The sequence below is a fragment of the Entelurus aequoreus genome, linkage group LG02, assembly GCF_033978785.1.
Source record: "Entelurus aequoreus isolate RoL-2023_Sb linkage group LG02, RoL_Eaeq_v1.1, whole genome shotgun sequence".
Taxonomy (NCBI): domain Eukaryota; kingdom Metazoa; phylum Chordata; class Actinopteri; order Syngnathiformes; family Syngnathidae; genus Entelurus; species Entelurus aequoreus.
This window is the reverse complement of record NC_084732.1, coordinates 58,009,038-58,032,809: the sequence shown is the minus strand read 5'-3', so window position 1 is coordinate 58,032,809 and position 23,772 is coordinate 58,009,038. Positions and strand designations below refer to the sequence as shown.

The 23,772-nt window shown below is 40.7% G+C and overlaps 1 protein-coding gene across 1 annotated transcript in view; it reads right to left on the bottom strand.

The window, feature by feature from the left end:
• The window catches only part of il16 (interleukin 16), a 120,722-nt gene that overhangs the window by 39,734 nt on the left and 57,216 nt on the right, over positions 1-23,772 (bottom strand). The window contains exons 8-17 of the mRNA XM_062029980.1: positions 14,733-14,881; positions 14,405-14,512; positions 12,658-12,772; positions 12,392-12,465; positions 11,974-12,226; positions 10,573-10,690; positions 9,204-9,336; positions 6,137-6,224; positions 5,826-6,049; positions 3,145-3,285 (exon numbers count right to left, since the gene is read on the bottom strand). Of these exons, the coding sequence (XP_061885964.1) occupies positions 3,145-3,285; positions 5,826-6,049; positions 6,137-6,224; positions 9,204-9,336; positions 10,573-10,690; positions 11,974-12,226; positions 12,392-12,465; positions 12,658-12,772; positions 14,405-14,512; positions 14,733-14,881 (1,403 nt within the window). The remainder of the gene's footprint in view (positions 1-3,144; positions 3,286-5,825; positions 6,050-6,136; positions 6,225-9,203; positions 9,337-10,572; positions 10,691-11,973; positions 12,227-12,391; positions 12,466-12,657; positions 12,773-14,404; positions 14,513-14,732; positions 14,882-23,772) is intronic.

Genomic DNA, 23,772 nt, shown 5'->3' with positions numbered 1-23,772 from the left:
CGGGTGGCCAGCAGAGGGCGCCGACACCACCTATTCCGGGTGGCCAGCAGAGGGCGCCGCCACCACCCTCGCCGAGTGGCCAGCAGAGGGCGCCGTCACCACCCTCGCCGGGTGGCCAGCAAAGGGCGCCGTCACCACCCTCGCCGGGTGGCCAGCAAAGGGCGCCGCCACCACCCTCGCCGGGTGGCCAGCAGAGGGCGCCGCCACCACCCTCCCCGGGTGGCCAGCAGAGGGCGCCGCCACCATTCTTCCCGGTGGGCCCTCCCACGCTGGCGGTCGAGCCGCCTCGACAACTGCGGCGGCGTTCAACTCGCCGTCGCCACATGACTCTTCCCCGCTGATTGCGGGGACACTTGGCCTGACGGCCCACCTCCTTGTCCTCCCTCCACCCTCCCGTGACTTTGGACTGTTTTTGTTGGGGGGCGGGGGGATTTGCTAGAACGTCTAGCATCCGTTATGGGAAGGGGGGCTACTGTCAGGCTTGTCCCTGACAGTTTGGCTATGTTTTAGTTTTTCCTCTGCGTTTGTCTTAGTTTCCTGTCAGTGCTTTTATTTTGTCTTCATTTCCTGATTATGTTCCCTGAGTGTTTTGTCCCCTCAGCTGTGGCTGATTGGCACCTGGCCACACCTGGTGCCAGTCAGCCAGCTGCTATTTAAACCTGTCCTGCCCTCCAGTCACTGGTGCATCATTGTCACTTGTCACTTCTACCTGTAGATTCTACCTATTTGTCGTTGTAGCTCCGTCTACTTTTGTCCACTCCGCTTTAGTCATAGTTCCTTCGTGTCACAGTAAGTATTTTTGTTTATTGTCCACAGTTAGCCTTTGTGCTATTTTAGTTTATAGCCTAGTTTGTTCTCCGCCTTGTGCGCGCCTTTTGTTTGTTCCCTTTTGTTTGTTTTTTGCTATAGTATCTGAATTAAATCATGTTTTCCCATTCAATGCCTGCCATCATCTCTGCATCTTGGGGTTCGTCAACTACAAACTCTGACATTATTGTCTTTATCAGGCTGCCACACACTCCACACAGTTTTCACACACACTTACAAACACTTTGAAACACGTTATACACATTAAAACCGACATAAATTTAAGTTGAAATGTCATTTGTTACTCAGATCTATATGTTCTCAACAATTCAACAGTAAAATATGCGATACACAGAGTAAGTGAGTCGCCATCTGGCGAGGAAACATTGTATAGTTGTAACTCAGATTACGTATTAGATTTGTGCTATTGAATGCAACATACAATTGTTGAGCAAAATAAAGTAGATTACAATAACACAATTACTAAACAAAACTCAACTAAACAAAATCAAAAACTACTATTGGATTACATTATATAATTTATCATATACTGTACATCAAACTTACTACAATTAAATAATTTGGGTTGTAGCCTCAAAGAATACCCTCAGGAAATACCAATTATCTTTTAATGATAAGAACAACAAATATTTGGACCTACTCATTTCAGTATCGTTTGTATACCATACCATACCATATCATACCAACTTATTTATAAAGCCCTTTAAAAACAACCACAGTTGAAAAACAAAGGGCTGTACACCACAAAGAAATAGAGGCAAAGGACAGACTAAAAAATAACATTTAAAACAGAAGTAAAATACACATTGAAAAAGCAAATACAAATTACCCTAAGAACAATGTGTTAGATAAAAAGCAGTTAAAAAGTTAAAAACAGTTTAAAGTCTCATGCTGGGTTAAAAGCCAGTGAATAAAAATGGGTTTTAAGAAGGGTCTTAAAAATAGCCAAAGAAGGGGCCTGTCTCACATGGAGAGGGAGATCGTTCCAGAGTTTGGGACCCGCAACAGAGAAGGCATATGCATACTGATATTATATATATATATATATATATATATATATATATATATATATATATATATATATATATATATATATATATATATAGATAGTATCAATATTTGGATGGATCATCCATACTTTACATTTAATGCGGTTAACATGACTTCTTGTGTCATCCTTGTCAGTTTCTAGTCCTGCAGTGAAAATGATACATGTAAAACATGTAGATTATTTTCCGCCATTAAGGCAAAGGATTAATAATAGAAGTTATGGCAAGACATCCTGCCCCCTCATGAAATTCCCACACACCATGCATGTGTGTAACACGGAAGTCAGAAATGTAATCGTGCCTAACCTGAGCATGCATCACTTTTGAAGGACTCCTTCATGTGAGTACGACCGTTAGCCACGTAAACACCAGCACACCCATGCAGTAAGTGCTGGGCTTGTCAGCTCATCAGTCGATCTCCGATCAGTTAAAAAAGGCAAATAACGGACACCCCTGGTTTTTAGTCTAATGTAAAAGCCATATGCAGTACCTGGCAGTTTATATTTAATGAGGTGTTCAATCCATCATCTTCACATGGGGACGGACTGGAACCACTGGAGTCTCCATTGTAACATTCTTCACCCGTCACATCTTGAGAGCAGAGGTAGCGACGTGGAGCAGCACACAGCCTGGAGATGGACTGCACACACACATTAACACACTGTCAGAACCTTCAAGTTTAAATTGAGAGTGAAGATGAACATACATCAGATAAGATATTATATTGTCTTATGTTATTGCCATGACAGCATGTTATTTCTCTCACTCCACGATCAGGTTCACAAGTTGTTATCTGTTCTCTGTATCACGCATAGAGGAGCGATCACATAGATCAAATCCACCTCTTTATTTTGACTTTGTCGATTATTTTGAATTATTTTTACTGCTTTATATCATGACATTTGTGGAACATAACAGTGGAGAGCGATTTCAATAGTTGTCTATGATGTACATGTGCAGCCCAAATTTTACTTTGGGAGGAACAATTGCATAAAAGCTGTAAACCAAGGAGAACTACTGTACCTATACTGTCTAACACAGATATTAGACAGATAGACGGTCCAAGTTCTCTGGAAATTGCAGACATTTCAATTAATGAATGGATTAAAATTCTAATTGCATTCACAACATTTTTAGATAAGTAATGAACTGTGTCAGAATGTTTATTATTGTTTTTTTTTTTTTAAGAAGAGCCAGGTTATACATTTGCATCCTATTTTTCCGCTAAATAAGGATTTAAACATTCCATCATGGTAAAATGAGGTACCATATTGTCCCTGAAGGCTTCATCCAGGGTCTGCTGACTCGACAGGCTGACAACAGGACAGTTAAAAGGAACACTGTAGTCCTCATCGGGATACACCGGCACGGACCGTCTGTTGTCAGACCGTGTCTCTGTAATGATGGACTGTAGAGGACAGGAAGTCACACACTTCAGTCAAACTTATCAACACACATGCTTACTCACCACTAGAACAGTGGTACTCACCACTAGAACAGTGGTCCCCAACCACCAGTCCGCAGACCGGTACGAGTCTGTGACACATTTGCTACTGGGCCACACAGAAACATTTAATAATTTATAAATTACCACATTTTTTCCGGCTTAAATTCCGCCTGTCCCACTACACACACCAATAAGCTTGTTCACAGATGTATAGTAAAAATCCTAATAGGCAGTCACAGTTTGTTATTTTTGTTATATCTTTGTTACATAGGAGAATGCACATTATTGAACATGTAAAATGTAAATGTGGCAGATTGTAGCCAAAGGCTAATTTCCATCTGCAGTCCCTGGCAGGTTGATGGTATATAAAACAAGGTCCATAAAAAGTTAGCTTAGGCAACATTCCAAAAAAAGTGAAGTTAATTTTAAATGAAAAAAGCCACGCAGCATTCTCGCCCTGGACTTAAGTCTTTTACTAAATGCACACTTCGAGTGGAGCAACTCTTAAATGTGGGTATTCCCTGCAGTCCAATCTGGGTCTGACTGCAAATAAGCCTGCAATAAATGCAGTCCCTCAACAAGGTTAAACATTATGTTGTACTTGAAGTTTGACTGCTGTGTACACCACACATAATACAATGATAAAATAGACTTAGAACAAACAACTAATGTAAAAACACACATTTTTGCAATGGAGTTCAGGGTGTGCATCGTGCCGTAAACAAATTGCAAGCGCTGCATGGAATTTGAACTACTTCAAAGAATATGGTCATGTTGACTTAAGTCTTTGCATCTTGCCGTTTCGTTATTTTATCTGTTGAGTGGATCATTTTCAGCCAATTCAGGGTACTAAAAAGACACTGTCATGTGTGATGTGGGTTACAGTTGAATTGCTATCGCAACATCCAGTAGACACATTTAGAGCATCAGTTTCTTTCATTAAAAAATTGCAGCTCATTTTTATACTTAGCAAGCTCATTTTGCGGGCCAGATTAAAACTGTTCGTGGGCCATATCAGTACGTTTGACACCCTTGATCTACACAAACTAAATTGGAATAAGTGAAGTAGTTTCCTCTGACTGTGCATACATTGAAGTAAATGATGCCCTGTTGATAAGTTTGCCCCATTACCAAGATATGAGCAGTACTTTTTAAGGCAGATGCTTTTAAATTTTGCTGTCATGTAAGCGCATTACATTGTCCTTGTGGTTTGTGTGCTATTAATGTTTTTCTTGCTGACTGTGTTCCCAAATCTCTTGACATTATTAATCAGATCCTCTCCACGAATTATGGGCTGCTTCATCACCTTTCTCTCAATTATCTAGGTAAATTTTTTTATTGAGCTAAGATGTTTGGGCGATGGACATGTTACCTTTTGTTTTTTTACAGTTATCAATTATTGCACCATAGTTCTTCTTTCTCACCAAACTTCTTGTTGATGCTCTTGTGTCTATTTCAGTCTTGTGCAGGTCCACATTCTTGTCCGTAAAGTCCTTTGACAGCTCTTTGGGTCTTGCCCATGGGGGTGTAGTGGTATTTTATCCACACAATTAGTTGAGATTAGGAGCACTTTCTAAAAGGGGCCTATCATTCACAATCTTTATGTAAACAAAAGACAAAATAAATGCAATCAATGGAGCCTAAGGGTGAACTTACAAAATCAACGTGACAAAATACTTATTTTCCCCAGTGTAACTAAAAAAAAAACACCCAGGGTAAAATATGTTTGACATTCATAAAGGGTGACCCAAGAAACAGAACACACAAATCTTTGAATCTGTTAAATTTACATATACATTCAGGGTATACAAGAGGACTTTATGCATGAAATGAACAATAGTCTTCTCCAACCAAGAAATATACATTTTGTGTTAAGGCCTGTTTTTCCAACAAATCAAACAATGTAGTGCAAGCAAATTTTGGGAGAAAGTTTCGGTATTGCCATGCTCCATCAAAAATCAAAATTTCTGACTTGGTTAGCAGAATCTTTTATTTGAAAATCCCAAAGAGGAATGTGTTTGAATAATTGACGATTTTTCGTGATGTATGCAAGTTTTAATACAATGTCGCAGAGCCCATTTGGAACATACTTTGGAAAGAACATAACTTTTATGCAAAGCGATCGAGATAACTCGAAATTTTGGGGAATGACCGATTTAAGGTTGGCAAATGTCTTGAAATTTGCAGGACCTTTTAGGATGGGAGAGCGGCCGTCCCAGCAACTTGAGGGTTCCAGGTTAGATTTCAGCTTCCGCCATCCTCATCACGGCCGTTGTGACCCTGATAGGCCGTGGTTAGCGCCTTGCATGGCAGCTTCCGCCATCAGTGTGTGAATATGTGTGCGTGAATGTGATATATAATGTCAAGCGCTTTGGGTATCATTTCAGGAATAGTAAACTGCTATATAAATACAGAGCATTCACCTTTTATTGGGTTCTGTTTTTTTCCGTCACCCTGTATTATCACCACCCTTTCCATCATTCTTTGGTGGTGTTACTTACGTTGGGTGTGTCCAGGGTATGGATGCGGGCTGGTGGGTTATGATGTGTGTTATGGGGGTTGCGGGTGGTGAGACAGCGGTTGTGAAAGTTGCTGTTGGTGTTATCACTGCAGGAGCGTGTCATGAACTTTTGAGCCCGACGGACAGTGATCTGACCAAAGCTTCTTTCCAAACAACGCTCGCATCTTGGCTGGCTGTGAGAACATGACTCCATCCTTCGCAGACCTGTAATGGTTGGTGATGTTTACTAATAAATTGCACTCTTCTAACTTTGAAAAAAACGTTTAAAAAATGAAAGCGGTGATTATTTACCATCGATACTCCATTGGCTCTTGTCCTTTTTCAGTTTGCTGTTTTCCACCGCTTGAGCTATAGCATCGTTCAGCTGATGTTCTGACACCTTTAAAATAAAGCATGTGGAGAGGGCAGGACTTAAAGACAACAAAGCGTGCCCAGAACTTTGTGAGCAAATGTACAGTTGCAGTCAGAAGTACATTGAATATGGGCTCGAAGGTTTTATTGATTTTTCGGACATTCATGATTTTATTGAACCATTATTTTTCCTAAATACATACATCTTAATTAACTTAATGTATGATTCTAAAAATAAGTGGTGCTGAAGATTACAAACTGTATTATAACTTGACAAGGCCTAATCATTTTGCATGAGTGAATAATATTGGCAGCATAAATGTATTATTTTGACGGCACACATTGGATGGATGGATACTAGTGATGCGCGAGTGAGGGGTCAAACGATACTAAAACATCAATGCAATACGAAACACTTGGGACCTGATCTACCAAAGGTTTGTATGTTCTAAAAGACAAGTAAACTTGATAGCACACGCAAAGCTGATCGACCTAATGTGTACACCAAGGATTGAGTCACTCCAGTGAGCAGAATAAGCGGTGCAATATATTTAGCGTTTCTGTCTTCATGAATATGCAGAATATATGCAGAATATATGGCGATCATCAGAATGCTCGCAATACTGGGAGAAGAAAATGCAAACATAGTTATTTAGCGCACGCAATGTGGTTCATCACGACTAAAACTCAACTGTGAGTGCTATTTTCCAGCTTTATTTAGCAAGTCTGAAAACACTGTGCAAACTAACACAATTACACGCATGGCTGTGAGAAAAGAGGCGATTGCTCAGCAGCTCCATCCTACGTATGCTTGTCAACGTATATGGACTGTCAAAAATGAAAATGTCAGACATATTGTATAATCACCAATATATATATATATATATATTAATTTCATAGCTGCTGGCTGACATAAGGGGCTTATTAAAACAAATTGATGCATTTTTGTGTATGCAGGGTTTTTTTTTAATGATGTTCATTTATATACATACAATATATTATTAACACATCTCTTATGTGAAAAAAAATCTTGCATAGTCTTTCCCATGAGCACACCTTTGGCGTTAAAAAAAAAGAAGAATAAGATGGTTTTCTAAGTGTTTTTAAGTATTGTACAAAACACAAAACCAGTGAAGTTGGAATCGTAAATAAAAACAGAATACAATGTTTTGCAAAACCTTTTCAACCTAAATTCAACTGAATAGACTGCAAAGACAAGATACTTAATGTTCGAACTGGTAAACTTTGTTACTTTTTGCAAATATTAGCTCATTTGGAATTTGATGCCTGCAACATGTTTCAAAAAAGCTGGCACAAGTGAAAAAAAGACTGAGAAAGTTGAGGAATGCTCATCAAACACTTATTTGGAACATCCCACAGGTGAACATGCTAATTGGGAACAGGTGGGTGCCATGATTGGGTATAAAAGCAGCTACCATGAAATGCTCAGTCATTCACAAACAAGGATGGGGCGAGGGTCACAACTTTTTGAACAAATGCGTGAGAAAATTGTCAAACCGTTTAAGAACAACATTTCTTATCGAGTTATTGAGACTTAAGCTGTACATCAAGCAAGAATGGGAAAGAACTCCACCTGAAAAGCTTCAAAAATTGGTCTCCTCATTTCCCAAACGTTAACTGAGTGTTGTTAAAAGGAAAGGCCATGTAACACAGTGGTAAAAATTCCGCTGTGCCAACTTTTTTGCAATGTGTTGCTGGCATTAAATTCTAAGTTAAAGATTATTTGCAAAAAAAATAAATTTTCTCAGTTTGAACATTAAATATCTTGTCTTTGCAGTCTATTCAATTGAATATAAGTTGAAAAGGATTTGCAAATCATTGTATTCTGTTTTTATTTACGATTTACACAACGTGCCACTTCACTGGTTTTGGGTTTTGTAGATGCACCACAGGACTGCTTCTAAAAAAAGAAGTGGAACATATTGGTTGCTTGTTTAAAAACATAGCAAAACATTACAGGATAACATAAATATGCAGTAAATGACATGTCTCCATGGTGAAAGCCCCTTACAGTATATGCAAAAACCTCGAATAAATAAGGCGGTCTACACCACTTTTCAATTGCACACCTGCACTAATAAGAGAATGCAAAAAGCCCTGATCTGCGAGTTTCCTGTTGAGTCGTCATACTAATAGAGGTTTATTTTATTGTCTTCTGCTATTTTTAATTTGTAAAACTTACGTAGATCACATGCAGCACGCCCAGGAATGGTACACACAATTTTATATTTTGCACATGTTGTTTAGTGGGTGGTATTTGGATCTTAGTAGATCAGGCCCAAAGAGTGATACTGTGTCCCTCGATGCCTCAATGGGTGTGTCACTTTAAGAAAAAAAAACATGTGACCGATACAACTACTGTATCGTTTAACTGTGAAGGGTCAAACTGTGTTTATCAGTGTAGGTCAACATTGGCAAATAAATGGAGAGGTTTGTGATGGGAATGAAAAGAAAGAAAGGACAATTTAAGAAAAATTTAATTCACACAGATAAATAAATAAATATTATTGAGAACTATTATAGTTCTCAATTATAATTTACTTTAGGAGGGACTTGGAAATTTCTGTATATTGGGAGTGGGAGTCATGACAGAAACAAATGAGAAGTATGGTCTTAAATCAACAGGTGGCCTTCCCAAATCCTTGACCTCAATGCTTGAGAACATTTATGGACTAAGCTTAAAAGTCAGGTTAGTGCCAAGAAACCAAACAATTTAAGGGGTGGTTGGACTGGTCAAAATATCGATAGTATTGATACCATGGTATCAGTATCAGATATATTTTATTACCGTACATTTTTCAGCCCCCCCCTTTATGTTAGTGTGCTGTTCATATTATATTGTTTAGATTGTTTTATTGGTACATCTGTAATAAATCAATTTTGACTATTCCGTTCAAGATGAGTATACTGTACGTAACCTTCTGAGCACAACTGTTCGTGTAGTATTAGTGCTGACTGATACAACTTCAGTGAAGATGATACATACTTTGGGGTCTGGGTGTCGACTGATAATAACATGGACTGGACCTGGACTGCATTGACTCAGGACTGTGTAGACATCATTTAGTGCCATGTTGTAAACCGCAGTGTCATTGAGCTCCATGATCTCATCCCCACACCTGGAAGTAAAAGGTCCATCCAAATGAAGAAATAAAATGTATTAAGCTAAAGCATAAAAGGAAATTCCCAGTCGAAAGATACAGTATAGTTGTGTTGGGTGCATGGTATTATTCAAATATCAATATTAATATTATAGTGTAATCAAAATGATACTATCTGTTCTCCAGTATTGACAAAATCACAGAATTATACAATGAATGTTACTACACTTTATACAAAATTTGCAGTGTTAACCATAAGGGATCGGTATTGAATTCAGTACGTTTATACTAAACAGTATTTCGTCGGTACAACTCGGAACCGATTCACCTGAAAATCTAACAGTACCCTATTTCAGTGCCTTTGTTACCTGTGACGTCACGTCTGTTTGCAGACTAGGCACCGGCTCAAGCACTTGGCGGGGAAACATGCACTCAGAGCGGACTCAGCCAAACTGTCCCTTGGTAATGTTGCAATTTTCCATGCTAACAAATCAAGCGTGCCTGATAGAAAGACTCCACTTTTAAAAATCTGCTGACTCAGTGCTAATTTATATTTGGATACACCATATACATGGTACCAATTAGCATTAGCAAATTTGTATGGCGATTTCAGCACTTCTAAATTTGGTAATTAGAACCACAACAAAGATGCATGTTACAATCAAACAACTTGTGTATAATACGTACAGTACTTGCAGTATGATAAGACTGGTACATTCAACTTAATGGCAAAGACTACTTCGGACTACGGCAACACAACATAGCCTATATAATACTGCTATCTAACGTCCTAGAATTGCAACTGCATGCACAGTCTACTGTACAACGCTTGCAAAGGAGACTTATAAGCATAAGAAAACAAGATCAACTGGACAACACATTTATTGTTTTCAGCTCAATGTTAAATGTTAACTTAAAGAAAACAATTTTACCATTAAAAAAATTAACATTTATTACCCCATGGACACTCACAAAAGTTCTAAAAATCGGTACCGTTGAGTACTGGTATTGATTCCCTGGTAATGGGAATTGGTACTGTATGGGTTCAAATGTGAAACCCATCCCTACTGTCTCACTGACTGTAAAGGGAATTTTCCCATATAATTAGTACAACAAAATTGTGTGTAACTTGGTATTAATGTATTCAAATTCAGTTTGCTGATTATTTTTCAATGGCAAAATAACATTTTCTAACTGCTTAGTTTAGTACAACATGGTCATGTCTACATCCACACACCGTTAATAAGACCTTACCGGAGTCTGCCATCAATGTGTGCCACAGATCCAGGAGAGAGGGTGTGGATGAAAATTCCAGGACACGCATCAGTGGACGGAACGCAGCACAGTCCAATACCCAGACCAACACCGGCCTCTAGGAAGGAGCAGTTCAAAACAGATGCATTTTTCCATACTGCTTACACTTTTTTCTAAAGGGGAACTGCACTTTTTTGGAATTTTGCCTATCGTTCACAATCATTATGAAAGACATGACGACGAATGGATTTTTTTTTAACGCAGTCTAACATTAAATAATTTCGATCAAATGTCTGCTTACAATGGAGCCTATGGGAGTCGTTCAATTCTGCCTATAGAGCTCCTATAGACACATCACAATACATCCATTAGGGTTTTATATACATGCTGTAAGTATATATGTAATGTAGTAATAGCGCTTTTTGTGTCATCCTCGCCAGTTCCAGGTCCAAAACGGCTGTCAAAGTGTCCCAACTTGTCGGATACTATCCTCAGTCATCTATATTTCAGTTGAGATGCATGATTTAAGATGCAGAATAAACTTACAGGGAGCAAGGAAGCGAGGAAGCAGCAGACCACTCGATGATGTACACATAAGGATACAGGAAGTGATCACGGCGCCGCAATAAATAGTTTGTCTGCGTTAGCACTTATAATAACAATATCACTAATACTTGGTTAATATTCAAATCACGACATGTAGATGGAGTATTGTTGGTGCTTTTTGAATGGTTATTTACCGGATTTTAAGCGCGGAATAGTGGAGCTCCCATTGGCTCCACTGTAAGCCGACTTTTATTTACGTTTATTTAATATTTCGAATGCATTAAAAAAAATCCATGATTTCATAATGATTGTCAACGATCGGCAAAATTGCAAAAAAAAGTGCAGTTCCCCTTCTCTAACAACAAGGTATAACGTGCTGAAAATAATTTGACCTATAACTTCAGATACCAGAATTCATTCTGGGTCCAATTTAATGTGATTCTAAACAATCGCAACAACCTGATGTGACTCAATAATAAAGGGCGGACATGAAGAAATAAGTTCTTGATCTCCTACCAACTAACAAGCACTGTGACCCCACATGGTGGTTATGTGTCCATGAAACACACAAATGATTCCTGATGTCTCCTGATCTCAACTATTTTTGTGTTTAGAATTACACCTGTCACATAAACACTCTCCTCAATCAAACCTCTACAACACCAAAGGCAAGACCAAATAACTGTCAAAGGTAAAGGACCTGTGCAAGACAAAGTAATGGACTACACGATTATCAGCGAGAACTTTGTACATTTTTGGTAAGCCCATTATACCTGCACATTGTCATCAAAATTTAGCACCGCTTACTCCATCTGAACCCACCTCATTGTGATCAAACATTAAAACAAGGCTGACCTTTGTGCAGGATGATGTCCATCATGATGCGGTCTCTGGGTTTAGCAGGCTGCCCAGCAACACTCATTCTAGAGTTGTCGCAAGTTTTAGTCAAGTAGTCGTAGTCCCTCATGTCGGCACTGATCCCATCCATGCCTGTGGTGGAGCTGAGTGAGCGTGATCTGCACAGCTGAGTTACCTGGGCCTGGCCACACAAAGCCCCCACCCGCAGGCTAGTCCTCACCACCAGACTCAATACACCCTTTTTGATTTGCTGCAAAATGATACAGTGTCTTTGTCAACTCGTCACAATCACATCAGTACTAGTGTCATTATGGATGGATGGTTGGATGGATGGAGGTTTACTGTTAGTTATTTCAACTGTCAGTAAACCGCAATGATTAATAAAGGAAAAATATCAAACTGTATATAGCCTTACTTTGAACTTGTGGAGAGCTTCATTGTGACTCAAATCATGCAGTGACTCCCCATTGAGCTCCAGTATCTCATCCCCTACAGCACATACAATATGAAAAAATACATGTGGGGATGGTTAGGAAGTCCATACGTTGAGATAGCATGCCTAAATGTTTTCTAATATTGTCATTCCTCATACATCACATGCATTTGTATCATCATAACAGTGTATGCTAATACAACATGATTGATTGGCTGGTGATGATGTAAGCTTATTTTGGCCCTCACCCTCTTGTAGCCGTGCATCAGCTGCCGCTGCCCCACCAGGGAAAATGGTCTTTACATAAATCCCCATTGGTCCATACATGCTGTCCCTCCCGCCGACGATGCTGAAACCCAGACCCTTAAAAAGCAGCACAATTGACACAACAGTGGAAGAGAAAGTCAAACACAAATACACGTAGACGGAGTAGATATTTAAAGAGTGAAAGAAAGCACATTTTTGGGTGTAATAATAGATGAGAAAATTAACTGAAAATCTCATATAAAAAATATGCAACAAAGTGGCAAGAAATGTTTCAATAATGAATAAAACAAAATGTCACTCCATATTCTTTACCATATCTGAGTTATAGTGCAGAAATATGGGGAAACAACTACAAAAGTACACGTCATTCATTAACCGTGTTACAAAAAAGGTAAATTAGAATAATACATAATGTTGGATATAGAGAACATACAAACCCTTTATTTATTGAATCAAATATATTGAAATTCAATGATTTGGTACATTTGCAAACAGCTAAAGTTATGTACAAAACTAACTATAATCTTCTACCCAATAATATACAACAGAAGAATATATAACCCTAGAGAAACAACTAACTTAAAACATTTGTATGCACATACAACACTTAAGACCTTTAGCATATCAGTATTCGGAATGAAGTTATGGAATGGATTAAGCAAAGAAGTTAAACAATGTACTAATATGATCCAGTTAAAGAGGCTGTTCAAATTAAAAGTGGTTACAAAGTACAAGGAAGAAGAATCTTGAGAAATATCTTCATCATTATTGAAAACAAGATATTTGCCATCTCAGTATGTTTATCATGACTGACTTAATTATCTATTGCAAGAACTGCTGTACTAATCATTCACTGATGTCATTGTGTTACAAAAAAAAGACAGTAAATGAACATATGTATTTGTAAGTGCTCTGAAGTGGGAAAGGGGTAGGGTTAAATAAGCTTTGCTTTATCCTACTCCTTTTTGGACATGTTGTAAGGAGAAATTATATGAAAATATGTGATGTATTATATTATAAGTGTGTTCATGTTCGAAACAAAACTAAACTCAACTCAACTACCATTATAACTTTGATAATAACATGAAAAACATGGGAAAGCCTGCACATTTGTTTTTTTCTCTCCAAAAATAAGCACATTTTCCACAGAAAACAAATGTTTTCCACCTTCAGATGGTAATCATTCATAAATATGTGATAAAATTCGGGGTGAGAAAAAATGACACTATGAAAATATATCGCAATACTTTTCCAACAATATAGTATACATGTTTAAGCCCTAATATTAATTGAAAACACAATTTGGTTCCGTTTCCTTTATGTGTTGTTTGCCCTGCCTTACTTAGCTCCTAGTATCTGATTTTTGGTCACTTAGTCCTTTCATTATTATTATTACGCTGAGTCTATTTATTATTAGTTTGTAGATTTTTCTTCACAGCTTGGCCTGTTGCTTTTTGTTTGCACTGATGTCAGATAAATGCCTGTAGTAATGTAAATATTTCAAATAAATGTTTTGTTGTACAACACTTACAAGTCTCATTTCTCAATCAGAATACAAAACCTAACCAGACTATTGCAATTTGAGTCCAAAACATGATTTTTATTGCTATATTGTTGAGTTCAGTCAGTCTTTTGAGACTGAGAGTAACAGACCTGCCTTCCTAATTGCTTAAAATCTTTCAGCAGACACCGCCTTGCGTACATTTTACATATGGGAGTGTATCCTACCTTGCCATGGCCCTTCATCAACACAATGTTACAGATCATAAAGGCCTGAGTGTTACTGCAGGAATGGACCAGCTGCGCAGAGCTGAGAGCACGTGATGGGCGGCTATGCTGGAGACAAGATGAATGAAACACATTCCTCATCATTAAGTCATAGACTTTTAACAGTCTTTCAAAATAATAAGTAAAATGTTGCTTAAATTTTGGCTGGATTGCAAAATTGTCACAGAGTAGCAGCAATTACCATTAGAGTTAACTTGTACTTCCTGGCAGCTGGTAAAGTAAGCAGGAACTCACACATTGACATTTGTTAGCTTTAGCTTTAGCTTACCTGAAGTGAACTTTGTGCAAAATCAAGTTGTTGGGATTGGGACTTTCTGTTCCCATAGAAACGACCACTCCTGTTAGGCTCATTGGCATACATCGCAGGGCTCTTCATGATGATGCTGTTCAGGTCCCCGATCCAGTAAGGACGAACACCTACATCAAAACCAAGCAACACCAGAAACATGCTGTCAAACTGACCCAATCTTAGAATTATTACCAAGAAAATATAACATCCAAAATACATCTTTGTATTTCTTCAATTTTTCATTTAAGTTATAGGGGCGTTATTATCTTCTGTTGTTGAAAGGGATCACAGATGAAACATGTGTAACAGAGGCCAGCCAGTGTGGCTGTGCCATGTTTACTTTAGTAAACCTCACTCCCTGACACCCTGGACACCAGGTTGACAGCTTTAGCTCGGTGCCTAGCACGCTCGCACTTTCATTCAGGGGATTCAGAACAGAAGCATGGGACAGTTTACACATGAGCATACTATTGTTGATAATGACATAAAGCATACTTGCCAACCCTCCCGGATTTTCCGGGAGACTCCCGAAATTCAGCGCCTCTCCCGAAAACATCCCGGGACAAATTTTGTCCCGAAAATCTCCCGAATTTACGGTAGACGAAAACGTCTACCGTAAAGCAGTTCGTCTGCCGTAAACAGCAATGTTGTGACACTCTCAAACAGGACAATACTGCCATCTACTGTACATGCATATGTGACAATAACATCTACGGCTTTTAGAGAGTGCAGTGCACAACTGCGCACACAACAAGGAGACGAAGCAGAAGAACGAGGAAGATACAGCCGTGGCGACGCCGACGACTAGTAAGATGAAGAAATACGCTTGTCAGTTCCAAGCCGCAGCTGCGATTGGACCTGGATAGCCTCCGTGAAGAAGTAGTGGACTACCAAGTGCTTGGTAGTGAAGATCTTCCTCAGGAAGCAAAGCTTGACCGGTTTTGGGCCATGCTAGGGAGAGATGGAAGATTCCAGACTCTAGTGCATTTGATCAAAGCACTTTTGTGCGTGCCACTCAGCAATGCATCATCAGAGAGGGTGTTCAGCATGTTTAGAAAAATAGTGACAGAGAATAGAACAAGGATGGACAATTCAACCCTAAACTCAGCAATGAGTAGATGAGTGTTATCAGGGGCGGATTAAGAAATTTTGGCCCCCTGGGCCTGACATGGTCTTGGCCCCTCAACCCCCCGCGCGTGTGGGCGCACACACACGCACGCACTATGCAAGAAATACTGTATACTGTGAACAGACATGCACACTGTACTGTACAGAAGAGTGCACATACTGCACACACACTATTAGGTATACCACACAGACACTGACAAGCACAGGTTTCACACAGACACAGGGGGAGGGGATAAATGGCCTAAAAATAAACATTTTTGAAAATGATTACGCCCACTTCAGTGATGGTGCATTGGGTCATTTGAGAGATATTATGTATTGGAAGTTGGTAGCTATCATGAAATAAACCCCCCAACCCACCCAAAAAACTAAATCGGACATGATTTTTGCCCCCTTTTCCTCCCTTCTATCATTAAAAATAAAATAATATCTTAGGAAAACACATTGGCATAACGGCAGCTGTGCAGCAAATTGAGGCTCAAAGTCTGTATCTATTTGTGGTTAAGCTTGAGGAGAAGGAGAAAGGTAAAATGATAACATGCATCGGAGAGCACCACAAAGAAAGGTGTAGGCCAGTTCATGGTACAAGGGCTGCATGCAGGTCAAGATAGCCCATTTCCAAGAATGCTATAGTGGCTGGACAGGCACTGGACATGTCCTGAACTCAGTGTCAGACGTGGCTGCCGAATACTTGGATGAAGTGAAGCAGCTGACAGATCTCATGCTGCCCCATCTGAAGACTGTCCTGGCCAGGCAGAGGATGGATGAGGAGACCTTCCCAATGGACCCTGTCAGTGAACAGGCTAGTAACATTGATGGCACCCCTGTGCACAACATTGGGATGGAGAGACAATGTGGCAAGGTGGACTACAAACTGAAGAAGTTGGGCACACTGAACGCAGTCAATAGGTCAATAATTTTACAGAAGAGCCAGGAGCTTCAGAGGTTTCAAGGCAGCAGCACAAGCAAAAAGGGAGGTTGAACTCAACTGGAGTAAATTCATGAAGGCAAAATTCGAGAGTAGGGCAGATGAGAAACAAGAGATGGCTCAAAGAAAGGAGAGTAAGAGACTAGACATGCTGGACACACTGAAATCTTTTGATGGCCCCTTCACGATAGTGGGGAAGTTGAAAAGTTCCTTGTGGATGAAAGTCTGCACAAGAATGCAAAGCTGCAGAGAATGAAGCTTGAGGTTCAGTTTGCCAGAGAAAGCACCAAGCTTCTGCCTAAAGTCAATCCTATCTTCACAATCCAGGTGACACTTCCCAGAAATGGCAAAAGTGCAATTCTCCAAGTCATAATGGATACTTAGAATTTTATGGTGGTGGTAAGTATTCATGAAAACAGGTAGCCTAACATTAGTGAATGGGTGAATTCTGGAAATAACCTAAAAATCTTACACAGTGCACCTTTAAGCAAGGGGTTTCTTTCGTGCTTTCAATTTTGCAAAATCATCCACCACATCATTGAAGTCCAACTCTCTTGTCAGCTCACTCTCAATTGCCATTAGAGATAACGCATTTAATCTTTTCTGAGTCATTCTTGTGCGCAGCTCATTTTTTACTCTTGACAAAAGAGAGAATGAGCGTTCTCCCTCACAGTTACTGACCGGTAGAGTGAGAAAAATCTGTAGCGCAATGTATGTATTAGGAAACGTAGGCTGTAGTCCAAAATGTATTATTGTTTTGAGCAGTCCTGAAGGGGTCCTCTCCTCATCAGTGTTGTTGAGCTGTATAAAAGATTTGAACTGTATAAGCTCCTGTCCAAGACTTTCATTGAGGTCAGATGGGTATGATTCAGTGAGAATCTTGGCCTTGTGAAGGACTGAAGCATTGGACTCTGTATCCAAAGAGAAAAGGACACTGAACAAATTGTTCAGATGTTTGTAGGCCTCCAGACGGTGATTAAGGCTTGAACTCAGTTGATCAATAGAGGCAATAAATGTCTCTATTTGAAACAGTTGCCTTCCCTCAAGCACAACATCTGGGGATGCTGATTCATCAGCAAACTTTTTACGTTTCCTCGTCCGTTCAGCCCTGTAAGATGGGGTGCCACCCAACATGTTTAAGGCTTTCTGCTCAAAATGATCAAATAGATCTCTTTGGGAGAGAACAAAGGTGTGCAGAGATTCCAGCAATCTAACTGCTGTACCAAGGTCCATGTCTGCTTTTTGAAGTTGCAGACTTGTGGCCTGAAATCTGGACAGAACAGTGTCCCAAAAGCCTGCCATGAAGGCCATCTCAAGTGAATCCAGCTTCCGCACTAGACTGTCAGCTTCAGTTCGTGTGTCTCGTTTCTCTGTGTCATCAGTGGAAATAACCTGTAGTGCTGCTTTTATTTTACTGTAGTTCTGCCACAGTGCTTTGGTAGATTCTGCACGGCAACTCCAACGCGTGTTGGATAAAGCTTTAAGTGTGAGATCTATGTTGGAATTGCCAAATACCCTGTCCCATCGGTGTGTGGATGCAGTTGTGAAGTTGTAAATAGACTGAATCAAGTCAAAATACTTAGAGACTTCATTTCCACATCTGTCAATGCTGTTGACTCCCACCAAATTCAAAGAGTGAGCTGCACATGGAATATAGTGTATTAATGGGTTGCTTTTCTTTAAGTGAGCCTGCAACCCATTATACCTCCTTGACATGTTGCTGGCATTATCATAAGCCTGCCCCCTGCAATTTGACAGCTCTAACCCTAGATTTTCCAACACAGACATGACACAGTTAGCCAAACTTTCACCTGTATGGCTAGTAATGGGCTCAAAACCCACAAAGCGTTCAACAACACTGCCCTCTTTGCTAACAAAACGGAATATGAATGTCAATTGGTCCACATGAGATAAATCTGGGGTTGAATCCACAATGATAGAGTAGTATTTGCTTGCTTGCAGTTCATCTGCTATAGCCTGTTTGGTTTTTGCACCCATCAATTCAATGAATTCCTCACAAATGGTGGAGGACAGATATGAGGTATTACCTCGACCCATCTGCCCAAACTTTCTGATGTGATCCTTTAGAAAGGGATCAAATTCAGCCAGGACCTCCAGAATACCAAGGTAGTTCCCATTGAGAGGAGACCCTAACGATTCATTTTTACCCCTAAATGCAAGGCCCCTTTCTGCAAGGAATTTAATGACTGCAACAACTCTTTGTAACACCTGCCTCCAATAGCTGCTCTCTGCCTGAAACTGTTTGAACAGGTCTGCATCAACTGTGGCACCTTTGGCGCGGTTCAAGACTGCTTGCATGCAGGTTATGTGCTCAGCACTTCGCTCATGTTCACCAAATCTTTCTGAGTGTTTCCAATCACAATAGCCTGTCACAAAAGAATGCGTTTTTGGGGAAAACAGTTTGCATGCAAAGCAGTAAACATTACCAGTAGAGGGAGAGTACATCAGCCACTCTCTTTGTACTCGTTGTCCATTGGGCAAGTGTGAAGTAAAATGTTCATTGTTTAGGCATCGGGTTTTGCCTCCTAGCCCACTGTTCCTCACAGAAGCTGGATAATGGCTGTGACGGTTGTGAAATGATTTTGCACCTCTTTGAATAAGAACTTCCTTCATTGACTCAGTGAGGGTCTCAGCCCATTTAGAGGGATCACTAGGTAGAGTTGTCACTGTAGATGGTGTTGAAGAAAGATTCAGCTCATTTTCTATGCTGTCCAGAGGTGCAGTGACCTCACATTCATCCGAGCAACTGGCTACTGCTGAATTGGTTGAATCATAAGCATCAGAAGCATTTGGTTCAGTGTCTACACTTGTAGTGGTCTCAGGATCTTGGGAGCTACATGCTAGCTCAGGTGCATTGCTAACCTTAGCTGAATTTGCAGTAGCATTTATAGAATTGCTTTCAGCAGATGTCTTTGTACTGAAGAAGCTGGAGATATTTGGAACACTCTCAAGTAAAACTGATTCCTTTTTTTTCTTTTCTTGCTGAATTTTTTTTCTAGCTCCTCCACTTAAACGTTTATGATCCATATTTCCCTTCTTTCTTTGCACATTGGCTCTTTGCCTATCACAACAGATAAACCAACTATGTGTGTGTGTGTGTGTGTGTGTGTGTGTGTGTGTGTGTGTGTGTGTGTGTGTGTGTGTGTGTGTGTGTGTGTGTGTGTGTGTGTGTGTGTGAGTTTGTTTGTGTGTTTATGATCGGTGCTGCTTCCTTCAAGTGTGTGAGGTGATTTAGAAAACTAGCAACCCAGCATCAACACTCCAAAGCAGAGAATAACAGCTTACTAGCATAGACAATTGAGAGCAGAGAATCAACTGATTCGTCTGATAGACAGCAGGAGAGCAGAGTGGTCAGTGATGATCGAATCAAGAAAATGTCTAAATGGCAAGGGAACAGACTGATTTGTACTGAGGAGAAAGAGAGAGAGAGCCAATTACAGTGAAATATATTCCAAAAGAGCCAAGTGACTAGCTGAAGGCAGGGACAAATGCCTTGGAGTGACCAACAAGAGTGCAAAGTACCAAATGGCAAAATGTGGAAAGACCAACAGGCAGATCTGCTTTTACCTCTTATCTTCACAACCAAAAAGTTGCTAAATGATGTTTTCAGTCGCTAGCCAGGTATGGCCAAAAGACGCGAAATCTAGCGGCAAAGTCGGTCAATCACACTGACAGTGAAACAAATATTTTGAAAAGATAATAATTGTACACCTTTGTGCACTTTAGTCTTCTATCTAAATATTTTCACAAAGGACACCAAGGCAGCTTGCTAGCTATGATGGGAGCAACAATGTCTGATAGACAGCAGGAGAGCAGAGTGGTCAGTGATGATCCAATCAAGAAAATGTCTAAATGGCAAGGGAACAGACTGATTTGTACTGAGGAGAAAGAGAGAGCCAAGTACAGTTAAATATATTCCAGAGCCAAGTGACTAACTGAAGGCAAAGACAACAGCCAGATACCTTAGCAGAGACCAACAAGAATTCAAAGTACCTAATAGCAAGATGGCGAGACCAACACAATAAATTGTATTAGGATTTAATTTATTAACGTTAATCTTAACAGCCAAAAAGTTGCTGAATAATGTTTGTAGTCGCTAGCCAGGTATGCCCAAAACAAGAGTCGCTAAACCTAGCAGCAAAGTTGCTTAATTGCAACACACTCTAGGATTCAGGGGAATTAAGGATAATAAAGATATTAATTGTACAACTTTTTGTACTTTTTTTCTAGTTTTTTGAGTCGCCAGCCATGTATGGCCAAAAGTCGCTAATTGAATGCCAACGTTGCTTAATCGCCAACACACTGGGACTCACTGAAGGACTGACTGAATAAAAAAGATAATTAAGATAATTGTGTACTTTTCTCTTCTGATATTTTCTCTAAGGACCCCAAGCTATCTGCAAGCAGCAATAATGTCTGACAGACAGGAGAGCAGAGTGGTCAGTGATGAATGGCAAGGGAACAGGCTGATTTGTACTGAGGAGAAAGAGAGAGAGAGAGCCAATTACAGTGAAATATATTCCAAAAGAGCCAAGTGACTAGCTGAAGGCAGGGACAAATGCCTTGGAGTGACCAAGAAGAGTGCAAAGTACCAAATGGCAAAATGTGGGAAGACCAACAGGAAGATCTGCTTTTACCACTTATCTTCACAATCAAAAAGTCGCTAAATGATGTTTTTAGTCGCTAGCCAGGTATGGCCAAAAGACGCGAAATCTAGCGGCAAAGTCGGTCAATCACACAGTGAAACAAATAATTTTAAAAAGATAGTAATCGTACAATGTCTTGTACTTTTGTCTTCTTTCTTAATATTTCTCAAAGGACACCAAAATGTCGCTATCTGCAGGCAGCTTGTTAGCTATGATGGCAGCAACAATGTACCTTAGAGTGACTGACCAACAAGAGCTCAAAGTACCTAATGGCAAAATGTGGAGAGACAGACACAATAAATTGCATTAAGATGAAGAGAACTGTTGCTATTATTAATCTTAACATCAACCAGAAAGTCGCTAAATGTCACCAGCCAGGTATGGCCAAAAGTCGCTTAATTGGCCACACACAGTAACAGAGAAACTAACAAAAAAAAGATCATAAAGATAATAGTTGTACAACTGTGTGTACTTTTGTCTTCTTTCTAAATATTTTCCCAAAGGACACCAAAATGTTGCTATCTGCAGGCGGGAGCGTGCCTATGTTCCCCGGGTCCTATGTTCCCCGGGTCCTATGTTCCCCGGTTGTTCCTGGGTCTTTGTATGCGACCGGGGAACTTAGGACCCTTTTTCTAAAAAAGGGTCCTATGTTCCCTGCATTGTATCTGGCGAAATTGCGAAATTGTGCCCTGACCAAAACCATCCCTAAACCTAACCTGTCACAGGGCGTTGTGGAGCACTTTTTTTTGGCGAAATTGTGCCCTGACCAAAACTATCCCTAAACCTAACCTGTCACAGGGCGTTGTGGAGCACTTTTTTGGCGAAATTGTGCCCTGACCAAAACCATCCCTAAACCTAACCTGTCACAGGGCGTGCGGCAGCAGATAGAGCAACTCAAACGCGAACTTCCTTCCTTCGACAACTTAAACGCGTCTCTGTCATGCGTGTCTGCGTGCGTCTTACTTAGTCGCGCATTGGAAGCAGCGGGGAACATAGAACCCTTTTCTGGAAAAAGTGTTGTACGTTCCCCGCAGCGGGGAACATAGAACCCTTTTTTTTAAAAAGGGTCCTTAGTTCCCCGGTAGAGGGGAACATAGGACCCGGGTAACATAGGGACGGGGAACATAGGGATGACCCGCTGCAGGCAGCTTGCTAGCTATGATGGCAGCAACGATGTCTGCCAGACAGGAGAGAGTGGTCAGTGACGATCGAATCGAGAAAATGACAAAATGGGTCAAAGACCAAAAAGTTATTAACTGACAGCAGTGACAAATGTCAGACTGTAAACTTTCTCGAAAGAAAAGGACAAAATGGGAAGATGCTGATAATAACAGCAAAATGGAAAATATAAGAATTTCCAAGTAATGCTCAACTCAAGTGTGTGTGTGTGTGTGTGTGCGCGCGTTAAACTTCTTGTTGAATGATTTCAAATTATCTCTGAGTCTGAACTGAGGGAAAGGAAACCAAATTTTGAGCAGTCTCTCACGAGTTCAAAATACCAAATGAGGAGATTCTAAAAGAACAGACCGGTTTATGAAAGACTTGATGGGGGAGGGGCACAGCTAAGAATACTTGAGTGAGATTCTGTGATCCAAATTCGAGATAGAGCTTTTTGATAATGATAATTTGTCAGAGTAAGGTTGTGTAATCAAAATTTGAGAATGAGCTTTGTCAATCAATCAAGAATATTTGCATTAAGTTCTGTGATCAAAATTCAGAAACAACCTTTAATAATTGATAAAGAATATGTGAGTGAGGTTGTGTGATCCATCCAATTTGAGAATTAGCTTTGATAATAATGATTGAGAGCCTCTGGCCCTCTGTGGATCATGGCCGCGGGGCCAATTTTGCCTGGCCCCTTGGGGCCTCTGTGGGTCGTGGCCGCGGGGCCAAGTTGGCCTGGCCCCTTGGGGCCTCTGACCCTCTATGGATCGGGGCCAAGTTGGCCTGACCCCTCGGGGCCTCTGGCCCTCTATGGATCATGGCCGCGGGGCCAAGTTGGCCTGACCCCTTAGGACCTCAGGCCCTCTGTGGGTCGCGGCCGCGGGGCCAAGTTGACCTGGCCCCTTGGGGCCTCTTACCCTCTATGGATCGTGGCCGCGGGGCCAAGTTGACCTGGCCCCTTGGGGCCTCTGGCCTTCTGTGGCTCGCGGCCGCGGGGCCAAGTTGGCCTGGCCCTTTGGGGCCTCTGGCCTTCTGTGGGTCGTGGCCGCGGGGCCAAGTTGGCCTGGCCCCTTGGGGCCTCTGACCGTCTATGGATCGTGGCCGCGGGGCCAAGTTGACCTGGCCCCCTGGG